The sequence below is a fragment of the Barbus barbus genome (genome assembly GCF_936440315.1).
Source record: "Barbus barbus genome assembly, chromosome: 17".
Lineage (NCBI taxonomy): Eukaryota > Metazoa > Chordata > Actinopteri > Cypriniformes > Cyprinidae > Barbus > Barbus barbus.
This window is the reverse complement of record NC_136745.1, coordinates 16,820,671-16,835,939: the sequence shown is the minus strand read 5'-3', so window position 1 is coordinate 16,835,939 and position 15,269 is coordinate 16,820,671. Positions and strand designations below refer to the sequence as shown.

Here is a 15,269-nt window from a genome sequence, read left to right as displayed (position 1 = left end):
AGTTCTGTCTTAGCTAGGTTGAGTTGAAGGTGATCAGGATGGAATGAGAGGAAGAGTTGAGTGTCATCAGCATAGCAGTGATATGAAAAACCATGTTTCTGAATGACAGAACCTAGTGATGCCATGTAGACAGAAAAGAGAAGGTCTAAGAACTGAGCCCTGAGGCACCCCAATAGCTAGATGTTGCAACTTGGATACCTCACCTCTCCAAGATACTTTGAAGGACCTATCAGAGAGGTAAGACTCAAACCACTGGAGTGCGGTTCCTGAGATGCCCTTTCTCAATAGGGTTGACAAGAGGATCTGATGCTTGACCGTATCAAGAGCAGCAGACAGATCCAGCAAGATAAGTAATGAAGATCTGGAAGCCGCTCTTGCAAGTCTTAGTGCTTTAACAACAGAAAGCAAGGCAGTTTCGGTCGAATGTCCACTCCTGAAGCCAGATTGGTTACTGTCCAGGAGGTTGTTCTGTGGGAGAAAGACAGAGACTTGGTTGAACAACTCGTTCAAGTGTTTTTGCAATGAAAGGAAGAAGGGAAACCGGTCTATAGTTCCCTAAAAGGGTTGGGTTAAGAGTGTTTTAAGAAGTGGGGTTATACAAGCCTGTTTAAATGCTGAGGGGAAAATTCCAGTGGGAAGGGATGCATTAACGATGTGAGTGAGTGCAGGTACAACTGCAGAAGAAATGGCTTGAAGGAGATGAGATTGAATAGGATCAAGCGGACAGGTAGTACGATGACTGGAAAGGATGAGTTTAGAGACTTCTGCCTGAGAGATTTGAGAGAAGGATGTGAACGAGTGTATGTTTGTTGGCAAGATGTGTTTGATAGATTGTGGTGTGGAAAATTGTGCAGTGAGGTTTGTAATTTTATTAATGAAGAATGTGGCAAAATCGTCAGCTGTTAGAGATGAAGGAGGGGGAGGAGGAGGACAAAGGAGGGAGGAAAATGTTTTAAAGAGCATATGAGAGTTAGTTTTATGCCTAACTAAGTAAACAAAGACAAAACAGCAATCTATTTACAGCTGTAACTGACCTGAACTTGAAGTCCTGAACAGGACAGTTTTGCCTCTCTGCTCCACCTGGGCACTTTCACTCCAATCTCCAGGACACGCAGAGCTGCAAATCGCATTGCCAGTAAAGACTAACCGATTCATGATTTATTAGAGTTTTATTATTGAATGGCAAATTCGGAAATAGTCACTTTAGTACATTCAGCAGGTAAAAACTACAGCAAAAATAAAAAAATAAGGACAGCGGGCCAAATTGGCTGCCAGGCCACCGGGATTCTCCCGGTGCTCCCGATGGCCAGTCCGCCCCTGTTTGTGTCACGGAACACTTCGAGAGCACCGTGAAAAGACGAAGTCAGGGTCCAAATGCAGGTAAGGCGCTCCTTTAATTCAAAACAAAAAGGCCAACAAGGCAAAACAAAACAGATTAGAAAAACGGGATACATCAACACAGTTAAGTTTCAATAGTGACTAAGACTCATACAATAAATTACAATTAATTGAACCAGACAGAGTAGCGGGAGTGTGGTGCATAAATAGCCCATGTCAATGGCGAACAGCTGGGAGTGTAATATGTTACCAGGTGTGTGTAATGTGACAGGTGTGTTGAGTTTAGGGGAATGGAGTCCGGGAGGAAGGGAGATGGTGACCTCTGGTGGAGAAAGGAAGAACTGCAGCCCGGACTCGTGACAGGTTGGAGCTGAACTCTACAGGAAGGTAGATCTCCAGGAACAGGGTTGGTCACCCCTGACGTAATTATTTGTGAATGTATAGTCATGTTTTCTAAATAATTAGTTCATCATCATCTAATCTCTTGTAAATGATTTATAACAATCTACAAAACAGTTAAAAATATTAACATATCACTTATTAATCACCTATGAACGCATAGTCATGTTGTAAATGACTAGTTCATCATTAGCTAATTGCTTGTAAATTAACAAAACAAATTGTTAGCGTACTAATCACTTATAAATGACTTATAACTGAACGTTATTATAAAGTGTTACCTGTCGATATATATCTCATCATACCGCTGCTGTATGAGCCATAAATTCTCGAAGAGAAAATTAAATAGTGTTACAACTGAGTGGAAGTGACGCATTGTAAATATGTATTAAATAAATAAAAACAGACTGAAGCCACTTTTGACGTAAAACATTTAATTTCGCTTAATACCCTTTAATCTCAAGTTGGTACTTTTATATGGCATAAGCAGCTATCATAAAATTGTGTAGTTATGACTTACATCAAAATGTTCTTTTAATATTTTCCATGAATGTGCTGCCATAGAGATGAGGCAAAACAAACAAATGCAGTTGGGAATGTAGAGTAATTTTTATTATCTGATAAATCAGAAGTATAGACATCTCGCCTTCAGAGCTTTCAGGGTTACCCTCAAAATGGAATGAAACCGAAAATCAGAGCAGTGGTGTAAGATGGTCAAACGGGAATGTACACAAAGCTCTCCATGAGACATTTACTTCAGTTGTTTTTGACTAGATGTCAACCATTTTACAAAATTAACTTCACAAATCATCTTTCCCATCACAGCAGATTAGACTGGAATTATTATAAGTGCCTGACTTTTTCATTCTGCTTTGCTGGCTTAAAACATAAATCCCCCTACCCACCCCAAAAACAGCATTTTCAAGTGCTCTAGAAAACAAAAATCTAAGCAATAAGACTAAATAAACTCACAGATTTAGTGGGTTATCCCCCTGTAAAGCAATCTAAACCCAAGATCCCACATCAAATTAACTAACTAGACCATAAGCAAACAGTTTATTAGTAGTCTCCAGTGAAGAACTTTCAAAACTGAACTCTAAAAACCCTGATGTGCTCATAGTTAAATCTTTTTTTTTTTTTTTTAAAGCTTTAACATTTTTAAACTTAGAAGACAAACAGAATTGATTTTTGAAACTGTTGTGTTGTCTTATTTTTGAAAAGGAACCAATCTATTTGTTAAAGACCAATTCACTCTTGGGGTTTAAATACAATGAACACTCTTATCTGGGGCCCTGAAATTATTTAAATCCACTGCATCATTCAGTTAATCTGACTTTAATACTACTTTTCACTACACAAAATTAAAAACAAAGCTTTTGACTTTTGAATGACATTACTACATTTAAAATGGAAAGCATTTACTGCCTGACCCTGCCAGTTTGATCCCTTTCTTTTTAGCACTGAGAAATATCTGACCCACTGCACCACTCGTTTACTTTTGAATTGTTGAATTTGTAAGTGCTCGATGTGCTTATGAATTAAGAGTGAAATTTTCAACTGATGAATTTTTCAAGTGATCTTGTGTCATCTGGCCCCGGCGTTATAGAGATCCAGTGAGCTACTGCAGCAGCAGGGTCCAGTCGGCCCCAGCATTCATCCCAGGTTTACGGAGGGTTAGCACGGACATGGAAGTATCAAACTCAAAGTCCACAGGGGTTTCTTTGCCTGTTTGAGAGATCATGAGAAGATCAGCATGCCATACAATCTCAGACATTGAGGTCATTTCCGTTGTCATACAAGATATTATTTTCCGATATTATAATGTTCAGCAGAACTGAATACATTTCTTACCATCCATTTTAAGAAGAACCTTGCTTGGCTTGCTGGCGCCCAAAATGAGAACTTTTTCAATCCATGATGAGGTAGCGAAATTACAGTCTGGGCACAGGTTACTGAGATAAAGGAAAGTATGAAGTGAGTCAAAACTACTTGAACAAAACTGAATAAAAAATTTCTGGACAATGAAGCAGGTAAGTAAAGCACAGATTAATGTAAATACCTGGAGGTGACAGCATTGTTGGCAAAAGTGAGGCTCCGATGAATAAATTCTTTCTTTGTATCATAGTTAAAACTATGGCCATCATCAATGTAGAGCTCGCCTTCAGCAAATTTCTAAAAAGTGTGAGAGAGAGAAGTTAAATAGTCTCAAAATGTTTTTTTTTTTCTTTCAATTAAATTAAATTCTACCATTTGTTTCGTTAGTCACCAGAAAGAACTAGCTCTTTACCTTAGGGCTAAGGGCCACATACAAGGTGTAGGGGTCATTTTCCATGCAGGAAGAAGACCTTCGAACTCTGTCCTTCCGAGGGATGATAGAGCCACCACGCTGGAACACTGGGATCTTAAAAAAATAACAGTTAAAATAAATAAATAAAACTCAAATATAAAACCGTTGTCTTGAACAAGGACAGACTCTTACAGAGCTGAGAGTGACTGGGATGTAGAGATTCTGTGCGCCATTGTGTTTTTGAAAGGTGTGGACATCATACCAAACCTGGATATGGAAAAAGGAAAACAGTATGAAGCAGGAGTTAATCTAATAAAACATTCAACATGTCATATACATTTGCGTTCATTTTCACATCAAGTACATTTTTGACATGGACGAAAACGTATCTGAAAGCCACACTCAAGTAAAAGTACAGATACTTTACAGGAAATGCCTTCAGGAAATGCCTTTGGTAGAAGTTGAAGTCACCGTTTAGTATATTACTTGACTAAAAGTCTTAAAGTATGTGTTATTTATTGTACTTAAGTACGAAAAGTATTTTTAAAACGTACTTAAGTATTGAAAGTAAAAGTACAAGTAAATGCAAAATGGAAAAGCAAAAATAAATGCCTTTAAAGTGTCGGTTCTTAGTGTCTTTAATTCCATCATAAGAAAACATTTCTGGAATCTGCATCTGAAATGGCATTTACAGGTACATCAAATCAAAAAAAAATTTGAATATCGTGAAAAATTGCATTTTTTGTAACATTTCAAAAAGTGAAACTTTAATATATATTTTACATTCATAACATGTAAAGTACGACATTTCAAAAGTTTTTTGTTTTAATTTTGATGATTAGAGCTTACAGCTCATGAAAGTCAAAGCCAGTATCTCAAAATAGTAGAATATTTCCTAAGATCAATCAAAAAAAGGATTTGCAAAGCAGAAAAGTTCAAGTTCTTTAAAGTACGTTCATTTATGCACTCAATACTTTGTCGGGGCTCCTTTAGCACAAACTCCAGCATCAGTGAGGAATGGCATGGAAGCGATCAGCCTGAGGCACTATTGAGCCTTCAGCTAATCTGTATTGTTGGATCGACTGTTTCTCATCTTTCTCTTGAAAATATACCATAGATTCCATATGGGGATTCAGGTCAGGCATGTTGGCTGGCCAATCAAGCACAGTAATATCATGGTCAGCAAACCACTTGGAAGCGGTTTTGGCACTGTGGGCAGGTGCTAAAGTCCTGCTGGAAAAGCAAATCAGCTTGGACCAACACCAGCAGACGTCACGGCACCCCAAATCATCACTGACTGTGGAAACTTCACACTGGACTTCAAGCAGCTTGGGTTCTGTGCCTCTCCAGTCTTCCTCCAGACCTTGATTTCCAAATGAAAAGCAAAATTTAAATTTATCTGAAAAGAGGACTCACTTTGGACCACTGAGCAACAGTCCAGTTCTTTTTCTCCTGAAGACATTTGAGTGTGGTGACTCTTGATGCACTGACTCCAGCTTCAATCCACTCCTTGTGAAGCTCTCCCAAGTGTTTGAATCAGCTTTGCTTGACAGTATTCTCAAGCTTGCGGTCATCCCTGTTGCTTGTGCACCTTTTCCTACCCAATTTCTTACTTCCAGTCAACGTTGCATTTAATATGCTTTGATACAGCACTCTGTGAACAGTCACACCTTTCAGTAATGACCCTCTGTGACTTACCCTCTTTGTGGAGGGCGTCAATGTTCGTCTTCTGGACCATTGCCAAGTTAGCAGTCTTCCCCATTATTGTGGTTTCAAAGAACAAGAGATACCCTGAATTTATACTGTATGGATGGTCGTTTAATGAAACTCAAATATAAATATTCTAATATTTCGAGATTCTGGATTTTGACTTTCATGAGCTGTAAGCTCTAATCATCAAAATTAAAAAAAAAAACAAAAAAAACTTTGTTTTTGTTTTTACATGTTATGAATGTAAAATATATATGAAAGTTTCACTTTTTGAAATAAGTATGCAGTTTTTCACGATATTCAAATTTTTTGAGATGTACCTGTAGATGCATTTTATTACACAGTTTAATGTATCTCAGAGGGGACATGGATGCATTTAAACTGCAGTTACAGATGCATAAATAGGCCTAATGTTTTGTTTTTAACATAAAACTTTGAATACTGATATTTAAAATAATTTAAGACAGGGGTTCCCAAACTCGTTCCTGGAGCCTCTCCAACACTGCACATTTTACATTTCTCCTTTTTTCCAACTCCAAGACCTGAAATGGGTGTCAGACAAAGGAGACATGCAAAATGTGCAGTGTTGGAGAGGCTCTAGGAACATGTTTGGGAACTCCTGATTTAAGACATGAAAAAACAACAAGTGACTGCTAATGCGTGAGTCATTGAGATTCAACCGATTCATTCAAATGGTCTGATTCATTCAGGAACAAAACATTTGACTGTGTTTATGAGTGAATCACTGAATCATTTATTCAACTGATTCAGAGACACAAAACAGTGCTGTGATCTTTGTTTGGAACTACTTTACGTTGGCAAAATTGAGCAAAAGCAAGCAATATTATGTCTAAAATGTAAGTTACTTATTGCTTTACTGAACTTGCATAAATGATTATTAAATGTTTTATGCTGATATCTGCAGAAAAACTGTACTCTGTGTGACATACATTAAGTTAACTATATTAAATTATATAAATATAAAAAGCATACAGAAGCATTTTTGCCATCTACAATTTAGAATGCCTCTGAATTTTAATAGACTAATAAATGAACGTGCGTGCACTGTGTGTGGATTTGGTGATATAGCCTAACGTTACTTGATAATGTCAGATCGCACATCATTACAACAACACTTACCATATTATCACAGAAGATATACTGATTTTGCACACCCCAGACTTGACTTGAGTGAAAAAGGAAATCATCCGCGGTTGTGCCATAGACTGTAAACTTGTTTGCACATGAGCAAAGGTGTTTTTAGGCGTCTAATTTTCAATCGCCAGACCACTGATTCGTCAAACCTACTTTACTGCAGTCCGTATTCTTCTGACTTCTGACTATTTTGTAGTAAGTAACGAATATGCTTCGGGGAAATATATCGGAGTAAAAGTATACATTTTAACTAGGAAATTTAGTGGAGTAAAAGTAAACGTCTGAAATATAAAAACAAGTAAAGTACAGATACTCCCAGAAAATACTTAAGTACTGTAACAAAGTATTATTACTTCGTTACAATACACCACTGTTTTTAAGCTTTAGTTTATGTCATAGAACAACGAAGCTGGTGGTAGAAAATATTACTGGGATAAAAATACTCATTCTAGCTAGCATTTCTTGAAAGAGAGAGATTTTGATTTCATAAAGTATTTAAGTTACAGTATCACCTCTCCGGCTCCAGGCAGATAGGCTGTGACTCCACGAGACCCTTCCTCTGTGACTGGGTGAACCAACAAATCGCTGCCTAAACAACAAAAAACAGTATACATTACAGACTGACTGATATTAGAGAAAAAAATAAATACAAAAATAAATCTCTCACCAATTAGGAATTCATCATCAATGGTAAAAGTTGCTGTGTCCTTGGGATAATCAACCCAAAGAGGCCTGAGATACGACAGAAAAGAAAAAGTGAACTCATTTAAAATGCAGTACTTATGACTATACAAACAATCTAGTCTCTGTGTGAAATAATGAACAATATCATAAGCAAGCATTCACAGGGACCTTGCTCACCTCATGACAGGCATTCCGTTCTTATGTGCTTGGTAGAACAGCTGGTACCAGTATGGCAGAAGAGCATAACGCTGGCGGATTACCTCCCGGATGAGCGCCGTGTTCTCCGAGCCAAAGAGCCAGGGTTCCCTACGCGTGGTGTCTAGATGAGCATGAGCACGGAAGAATGGCTGATATGCACCCGTCTGATACCAGCGAACCAGAAGCTCAGTGCTGGGATTCTTAAAAAAGCCACCAACATCAGCTGTATGCAGGAAGAGAGAGAAATGATTAGAACGATTACAAAATATAGACAGATAATGCACTACTTTGTTATTCATATAGTAGACAATTATATACTATAGTAGATAATTATACACATCCTGTGTCTATTGTGTGTTTATCACATTTTTTCTAATTAGATTGTGCATTCAGCTACAAATTAAACCAAAATACTTATTTTAAAATGTTAAAGTACATTTCCCCCCAAAATCAGCAAAGAAATAAAAGTGTGTTTCAGCATAGTTTTTACACCAGAGTAAACAGATAAATACTGACCTCCACAAAACGAGACGCCCACAAGCCCAAGACTGAGACACATGGGAATAGAAATCTTGAGATGCTCCCACTCAGCAGCATTATCACCAGTCCAAACAGCACCTGATGAAAATATACAAACCCAAATGTTTCTTTCACACAACATGTATAATAAAATGATCACGAAGTCTTAAACTTTGATTTCCGTGTGCAAAAACAACCACATGAATTCACCATATCTTTGAGAACCAGCAAAAAAGGCTCTGGTCAGCACAAAAGGCCTTTCAACTCCACCAGATCGCTGAATCTGACCTTCGGCAGTGGCCATTTGCTGCAAAATAATACAAAGAGGAAATCAAGGAAAGTAAGAGAATAATATTTAATTCGGAAAAATATTTAATGCAGGTGGTAGAGTATAAAATAATAGTAACAACGTTATTGATGTTTGTCCCTTCTCTTCTGTTGGTTATAAAATATTCCACGTTTTACCATACACCAGTTCCTCACCACATAAAGTCCATAGATATTGTGGATGTCTCTGTGCTCCCACTGTCCATGTAGTGCATCTTTGTGCATAGTGACCTCAGGCCCATTGAACACAGACGGCTCGTTCATGTCATTCCAAGTAAAGAGATTCTCCATCGAACCCTGAAAAGCAACAAGTTATGACAACAGGATTTGTTTGGCCATTTTCACATTTAACACGGTATCCAAACCACATGTGATGTGTCACAGTTTCCTAATACAAAGAAATTCAGTTCACACTGAACGCAAAACTGCAGCACAGCAGATTCGGAGCAGGACATTGGACCATTAAGATTTCAGAGTGGAATGGAAACCAATGATTGACACAATGTCCTTCTACAGTCAGAAGTACAGATTTCAGAAGTACTTAATTTGTGCATATTTTAATTTGAACCTATACTTGAAATCGGATTTTGTGAGCGTAAGCACTTTTGAAAGAGTCATATGTAGAAGGGAAATGCAGCAAAAGACACAAAAGCATCACCACATCCTGCCTGGGCTAGAAGTGGGGAAAAACAGAGGTACAGCTACAGCATCTGCTTCAATAACTTATTTGCAATTACTAGAATAATAGAACAAGAAGGAAATCAGACAAGTTAACACTCTCTTTGGTCAAGAGCATTATGATATAACAGTTTCAGATCCATCTCTTAGTTTTGGGGCGTTCACTATGAAACAACTGAAACAGAAATTTCTTACCTCATACTGGTCATAGGCGAACATGCTGGCCCACCAGGCCCGCATTTCTGGTTTTGTAAAATCTGGGTAACCAGAGTTTCCTGTGATAAGACCAGAGATGCATTTAAACTACAATACATATAACATTAAGCATTTGAACACAAACACCAAATTTTTTTTTTTTAAGTCAAATTAATCTATGGCTCAAACGTTTTGGGTCATTTTTTTTTTTTCAAGAAATTAATACTTTTACTCAAGGATGCATTAAATTGCATAAAAAGTGAGTGTAAAGACTTTTACATTGTTACAAAAGAATTCTATTTCAAATAAACACTGTTCTTTTATACTTTCTATTCATCAAAGAATGTCACAAAAATATTAAGCAGAACAACTACATTTAAAAACAAACTTCCCACCTGGCCAGCACCAGCCTTCATAATTCCTGCCATCTTTGTTCTTAACGTAGAAGTCTTTAGAAGTAATCTCATTGTGGATCTTGTAGCCACTATCAACCTTGATGTGGGGGTCTACTATAGCCACCATCTATTCAAAACAAGATCATCCGTCACAAAAGAATCTTTATGGAATGTTTAGAAGAAAATCACACTGTACTGTAGTTTTACAACAACTGTGGCTGACCTTGCGTCTCTTGTCCATTAGGCCCTGAAGCATCTCTTTAGGCTGATGGAACTTGTGGGGATCCCAGGTGAAGTAGCGCTTGCCATCTGCATGCTCAATATCAAGCCATATGAAATCGTAAGGGATGTCATGTTGGTCAAAGCCTTGGTCCACTGACTTTACATCATCCTGGTCATTATAATTCCAACGGCACTGGTGATAGCCAAGACCGGCGAGAGGAGGGAAAGACTGGGTGCCTAGAAAGTGAAAAGCCCCTCAATATTTCTGACTCAAGCCTGAAGATGTTTTGGTGTAGTTTAGAGCTCATAGGTGGCATCTACCTGTGAGAGAGGCGTATTGTGAGAAGACATCTGATGGTTTGGGCCCAAGCATGATGAAGACATCAATGATACCGCTCTCAGAGATCCAACGGACGTCCGTCTGTGGCTTCTCACTTGAGCCTTGAACAAAGTCTAGCATCTTACCAAAGACAGTCTGAAGGAAAGACAATAGTTACAATGAAGTTATGAGTTAGAATTTTAAAATACACAAGAGATTATAATATAGAGAAGCCTAGTGACCTCTTACCTTTCCCGCTGTATTAGAACTGATGTCTACCCAGGTCTCAGCTGCATTAAGCCAGAAAATACCCATGGTCCTCTGTGTGTTATGAGCTAGCATGACAGGTATGGATCCATATAAGGCCATAGGGTTATAGAGCTCATACTGAAATACATCTAGGTTATACAGCCTGTATGGATCACCACCACTAGAAGAAAAACAAAACAAAAAAAACCTTGCTTACCGGTGTCATAGGAGGTATATTTTGATTTCTGTGTTTTAAGATGCATACTCACTCTGTAGTTTTGAGTTTTAAGTCATCAGCATGCTCTGGAATACCGTACACATGTTCTACACCAGGCAAGGAGAAGTCTAAACTTATCGATGTGGGGCCTAAAGAAAATATTGAAATATAAATATTAACATTTCATTATTGTGTAATAAAAATTTAAGTCCATCTCTGATAGCCTTGAGGCCATCTAATATGCTACAGTATACTCTAAAAAGTTAACTACATTAACTGTACACACTACTATTCGACAGTTTGAGGACAGTAAGATTGTTTTTTGTTTTGTTTTTTTAAGAAATTAATACTCTTATGCTGCAAGGATACATCAAATTGATCAAATGTGACAAAGACATTTATAATGTTGCAACAGATTTATATCACAAATAAATACTGTTCTTTTTAATGATTTATTCATCAAAGAGTCCTGAAAGCACAACTGCTTTCAATTGTTCATTCACAATAATAAGTATATCAGAACGCTTTCTGAAGGATCATGTGACACTGAAGACTGGTGTAATGGCTGCTGAAAATAGAAAGCAGCATTAAAAAAAAAGAAATTACACTTAAAAGTATTACAATTATTTTAAATTGTGTTCACAATATTACTGTTTCACTGTATTTTTTATCAAATAGTGTAGATACTTTTTTTAAAAACTAAAAAGTAGTGTACACATTTTAAATTTGCAGTCTCTCTTTTAGAAAATCAGACCTAAAATATTGTAAACTCATTTAGCACAACACAGGTTTTTGTCCAATCAAACGCTGTCTATAACAATGTAATCATTTTTGACTGATGCAATCAAACTAAAACTTACTGGCTACTAAAAAAAGGAATAAACCCTTCAAGATGTTTTCTATTTCAATAGAAAACATGTAAACACCAATTTAAAAACTGCACTCATCAAGTGATTTCATGGAAATATAACTGATGTAGAAACATACCATTCGGTTTGGTATCTGTGTGAGATTTAAATGTCTCTTCCCACAGTCCATCTTCCTCTTTATCACTCTCTCCATCCTCACTCTATTGTGTGGGGGAAAAATCGAGTTTCAGTTCTCAGTGTGACGATTATCAGGTAACACTTCACACTTTAGTTACAATATTACTTTCACACATATCAATGTTGCATAACCGCTACATAAAGCTGCTAAACCAGATCAGGTACAGCAACCGGACATGTTGGTTTTAACTGAAGACGTGGCAAGATGACACTGAATCAAGTTGTAGTATTATTTACCTGAGCACACCCAGAAATGCATGTAAAAAGCTACTGACCTTCTCGCCTTCATCTTGCTGTTGATCTCCATCTACACCCTCTTTAACCTCAGCACCATCTGGTTGTGCTTGCCTTTGATAACACACCCAACATATACACAAAAGAGAGAATAACAATAGTACGGCTTAAGTAGTAAATGCTTGCATTCATCACTGACATTTACAAAATCTCCTCTACTCTGCAGCAAACTATCCTATACTTTGTCCTGCTTATGGCAGAGGACAGGGAATTATTTCAACCTAAGCACATGTTGAAGACCACTTTTGGGTGAACTATCCTTTTAAATCCTTGTAGTAATAGCATTTTTATTAACTACACTACCGTTCAAATGTTTTGGGTCAATAAGAAATTAATACTTTTAATACTTGTTTCTATGCAACACTGAAGACTGGCTGCTGAAACCATCACAGGATTAAATTGCATTTTAAATTATATTAAAATAGAAAGCGGTTATTTTAAATTGTAATAATATTTCACAATATTACAGATTTTTCTTTATTTTTAATTAAATAAATTCAGCCTTAGCAAGCATAAGAACAAAAACATTAAAAACCTTACAGACCCAAACTTCTGAACAGTTGTGTATAGGTATTCTTCTCAGCTTCCAAATAAAGCCCATTTTAGGAGAGAAAAACTCAATACTCACGTGTCCTTACGAAGACGCAGGTGCTCAAAAGCCAGCAGGCCACGAGAGTTGAGGGATAGCAACACCTCTGGCCCCTCCATGATGTCCAGCCTAAATGGACGGGCACTAACAATCAACCTCTGGCTCTCTGCTCCCAGAGACAACACAACGCCATTATCATCCTTGGACAACACTGAGAGACTGGAGAAAGAGAGATACAGAAAGAGAAACAAAGAGAGACAGAGAAATCAGATGCAAACAAAAGAAGCAGAAACAAGACGAGGTTACTCAGAGGAACACAAATCATGCATGTGTTCGGCTGTTCTCTGAATGTCGTTGTGCACTCTCAGATCAGAGACACACTCACGGCTCAGTATGAGGCTCAGCTATGAGCACGTCTGGCACCTCAAAGCGCGGCTTCAGAGGTTTCAACTCATTTATTTTCACCCGCGTCATATTCCCCTGCAGTCTGTACAGCTCCAACAGCAAGTGCACCTGCAAACAGCAGTAGAGTGATCATCCAAATCCTGGTCTTTGAGAAAGGACATAATCCCAGGACAAGAAGTCCAGTCTAACTCCATCTCTTATTTGACCATAAATGGAACCAGATAAACCACTGAATATCAAGAAATTCTGCAGATCTTTTAACAAGGAGATTCAAAAAATACTGTTTTCAGAGGTATCACTTAAAGTAGAGCATGAAACAGACCTTGTTGTTGTCATTGATGAGCTGTAGCGTCAGCCTGGAGTCACTGAGCTCCAAAGTTTCCAGAAGAGCTCGGTATGGGGACTGACTCGGCTTGAGTGCCCGTTGACGCCTACGGACAAACAGAGACAAATCATTGCATCTCTGGCACATTTGCAGATGCAATTCAAGAACTCTCTCAACTACCAAAACAGAGTATAAGGTAAGTATAACTTCAGTTTTACATGTCAGAATAATACAATAATAACTTATCTTTCACATGATTCTTAACATGCAATCCTAGCTGCACACTGCAGAGCTCATCTATAATGTAGTGATTAACAGCATAACTCTGACATACTTGCAGAAAGCACTCTGATCGCAGGTTTTAAAGTTTCCCCGATCCACAGCAAAGGCGCTGCTGAAAAACAGAGACATACAGACCACAGACAGCATCCCCATCCTAAAACGATACAAGAGGAAAAGGTTTGAATTAAAATAGGCTTGGTGGAGTGCTACAGGGTGGAGTAACAATAGTCAGTGCTATGTTCACTTCCTTATTTGCCATCCTTGAGGATCATTTTCTTCTTCTCTAATTAAATTTGTGATCGGGGGAAATTAACACCCACAGCCAAAAAATAAAAATACACATATAGGACAATAAATTCATTACCCACAATCCAAAGGAGTTCAAAGTCCATTCACAGGACATGGCAGAAGTGTATGCAAAGTGAACTGGGTTCTTACTATGTTCACTTTTTGAAGAAAAAGGGAGATAAGAGCTTACATGATTTAATAGCTTTTTATATTCACATAGTGAGCAATTTTTATATTTGAAAAAAAGTTTAACACCTTGCACGTGACACAATCTGGTGTCATTCATTCAAAAAAGCAGCTGGGATGGCATTAGATGCATGTAAAAACGGTATAATTCAAAGAGCTGCATTTTCTCAATGAATGTATTATTGTATATACTCATTCGCTCCATAAAGCTTAACTTTCCCTTAGTTAAAAAAATACATGTTAATTTTGGTCTCAACTGTATGCTTGATAAAGTAATCTGTAAACTCATCAGATTTGATCTAGCATTGCACACCGATCGGTAATTTACAATCTCATTGCATTTAAAAAAATATCAAAGGCAGGATATGGAAAAAAGCTGCAATGCATGCGCAAATAATCAATGCAATATAAAAGAATTCCGTGTGTATTACTTTACATCAACCATAAAGCTGTATAAAGCCATCAATGTCTTGTGAATTAAAGGATGACTCGTCCTAAGGCCAGCAATGGCTCAGCCACGCACATCTACTAACGTTATTTACAACACCTGCCGCTGATTTACAGCCCAACTCTCACACGAGATGCCCATCGGTTAGCTTTAAATAAAGACAGAGGACATTTTTTTAAAGCCATAACGACGAACTTATATGATAGCTTAAAGTCTTTGTTTTACCTTTCAATGGAGATGACCGCCATCTTGAACACACAGCATTAAGCCCAGCCTCCCAGAGGTTGTTGGTTAGTGTGTTTGCAGGAACAACCATACCCCTATAGACCGCACTTACCTTGGAAACCAACCCATCTGATATGTATGCTTGTGTACACGAGAAAATTGTGTGATTAAACTACATTATATTACAGATAGGCAGGGATCATTCAGCACAGCTGTGGTTCGTTTCATGTTGATTTGATGATAAAAAATTAGACATGACCTACACTAACAGCATAAAATCTGTCCCATG

At 37.7% G+C, this 15,269-nt stretch overlaps 1 protein-coding gene across 1 annotated transcript; it reads right to left on the bottom strand.

The window, feature by feature from the left end:
- Positions 1 to 2,158: 2,158 nt before the first annotated feature.
- Positions 2,159 to 15,110, bottom strand: LOC306883654 (neutral alpha-glucosidase AB-like). Its single transcript, XM_079439024.1, has 24 exons — positions 14,981 to 15,110; positions 13,886 to 13,987; positions 13,549 to 13,657; positions 13,207 to 13,334; positions 12,861 to 13,040; positions 12,214 to 12,286; positions 11,880 to 11,961; positions 10,945 to 11,041; positions 10,676 to 10,856; positions 10,429 to 10,582; positions 10,109 to 10,344; positions 9,886 to 10,012; positions 9,491 to 9,570; positions 8,774 to 8,914; positions 8,501 to 8,597; positions 8,288 to 8,389; positions 7,751 to 7,994; positions 7,557 to 7,621; positions 7,402 to 7,478; positions 4,217 to 4,291; positions 4,025 to 4,138; positions 3,797 to 3,909; positions 3,589 to 3,689; positions 2,159 to 3,462 (listed from the first exon to the last, which is right to left on the bottom strand). Exons 1-24 carry the CDS (start codon positions 15,001 to 15,003, stop codon positions 3,356 to 3,358), a joined length of 2,808 nt encoding a protein of 935 aa, XP_079295150.1. The 5' UTR covers positions 15,004 to 15,110; the 3' UTR covers positions 2,159 to 3,355.
- Between the last annotated feature and the right edge of the window lie 159 nt (positions 15,111 to 15,269).

Excerpts from the sequence above, each read along its gene's own strand:
- LOC306883654 (XM_079439024.1), bottom strand. The coding sequence starts at position 15,003 with ATGGCGGTCATCTCCATTGAAAG. Across the intron at positions 10,345-10,428 it reads ACAATACGCCTCTCTCACAG|GCACCCAGTCTTTCCCTCCT; the intron begins GTAGATGCCACC and ends TTCACTTTCTAG. Across the intron at positions 7,479-7,556 it reads TGATGATGAATTCCTAATTG|GCAGCGATTTGTTGGTTCAC; the intron begins GTGAGAGATTTA and ends TTTGTTGTTTAG.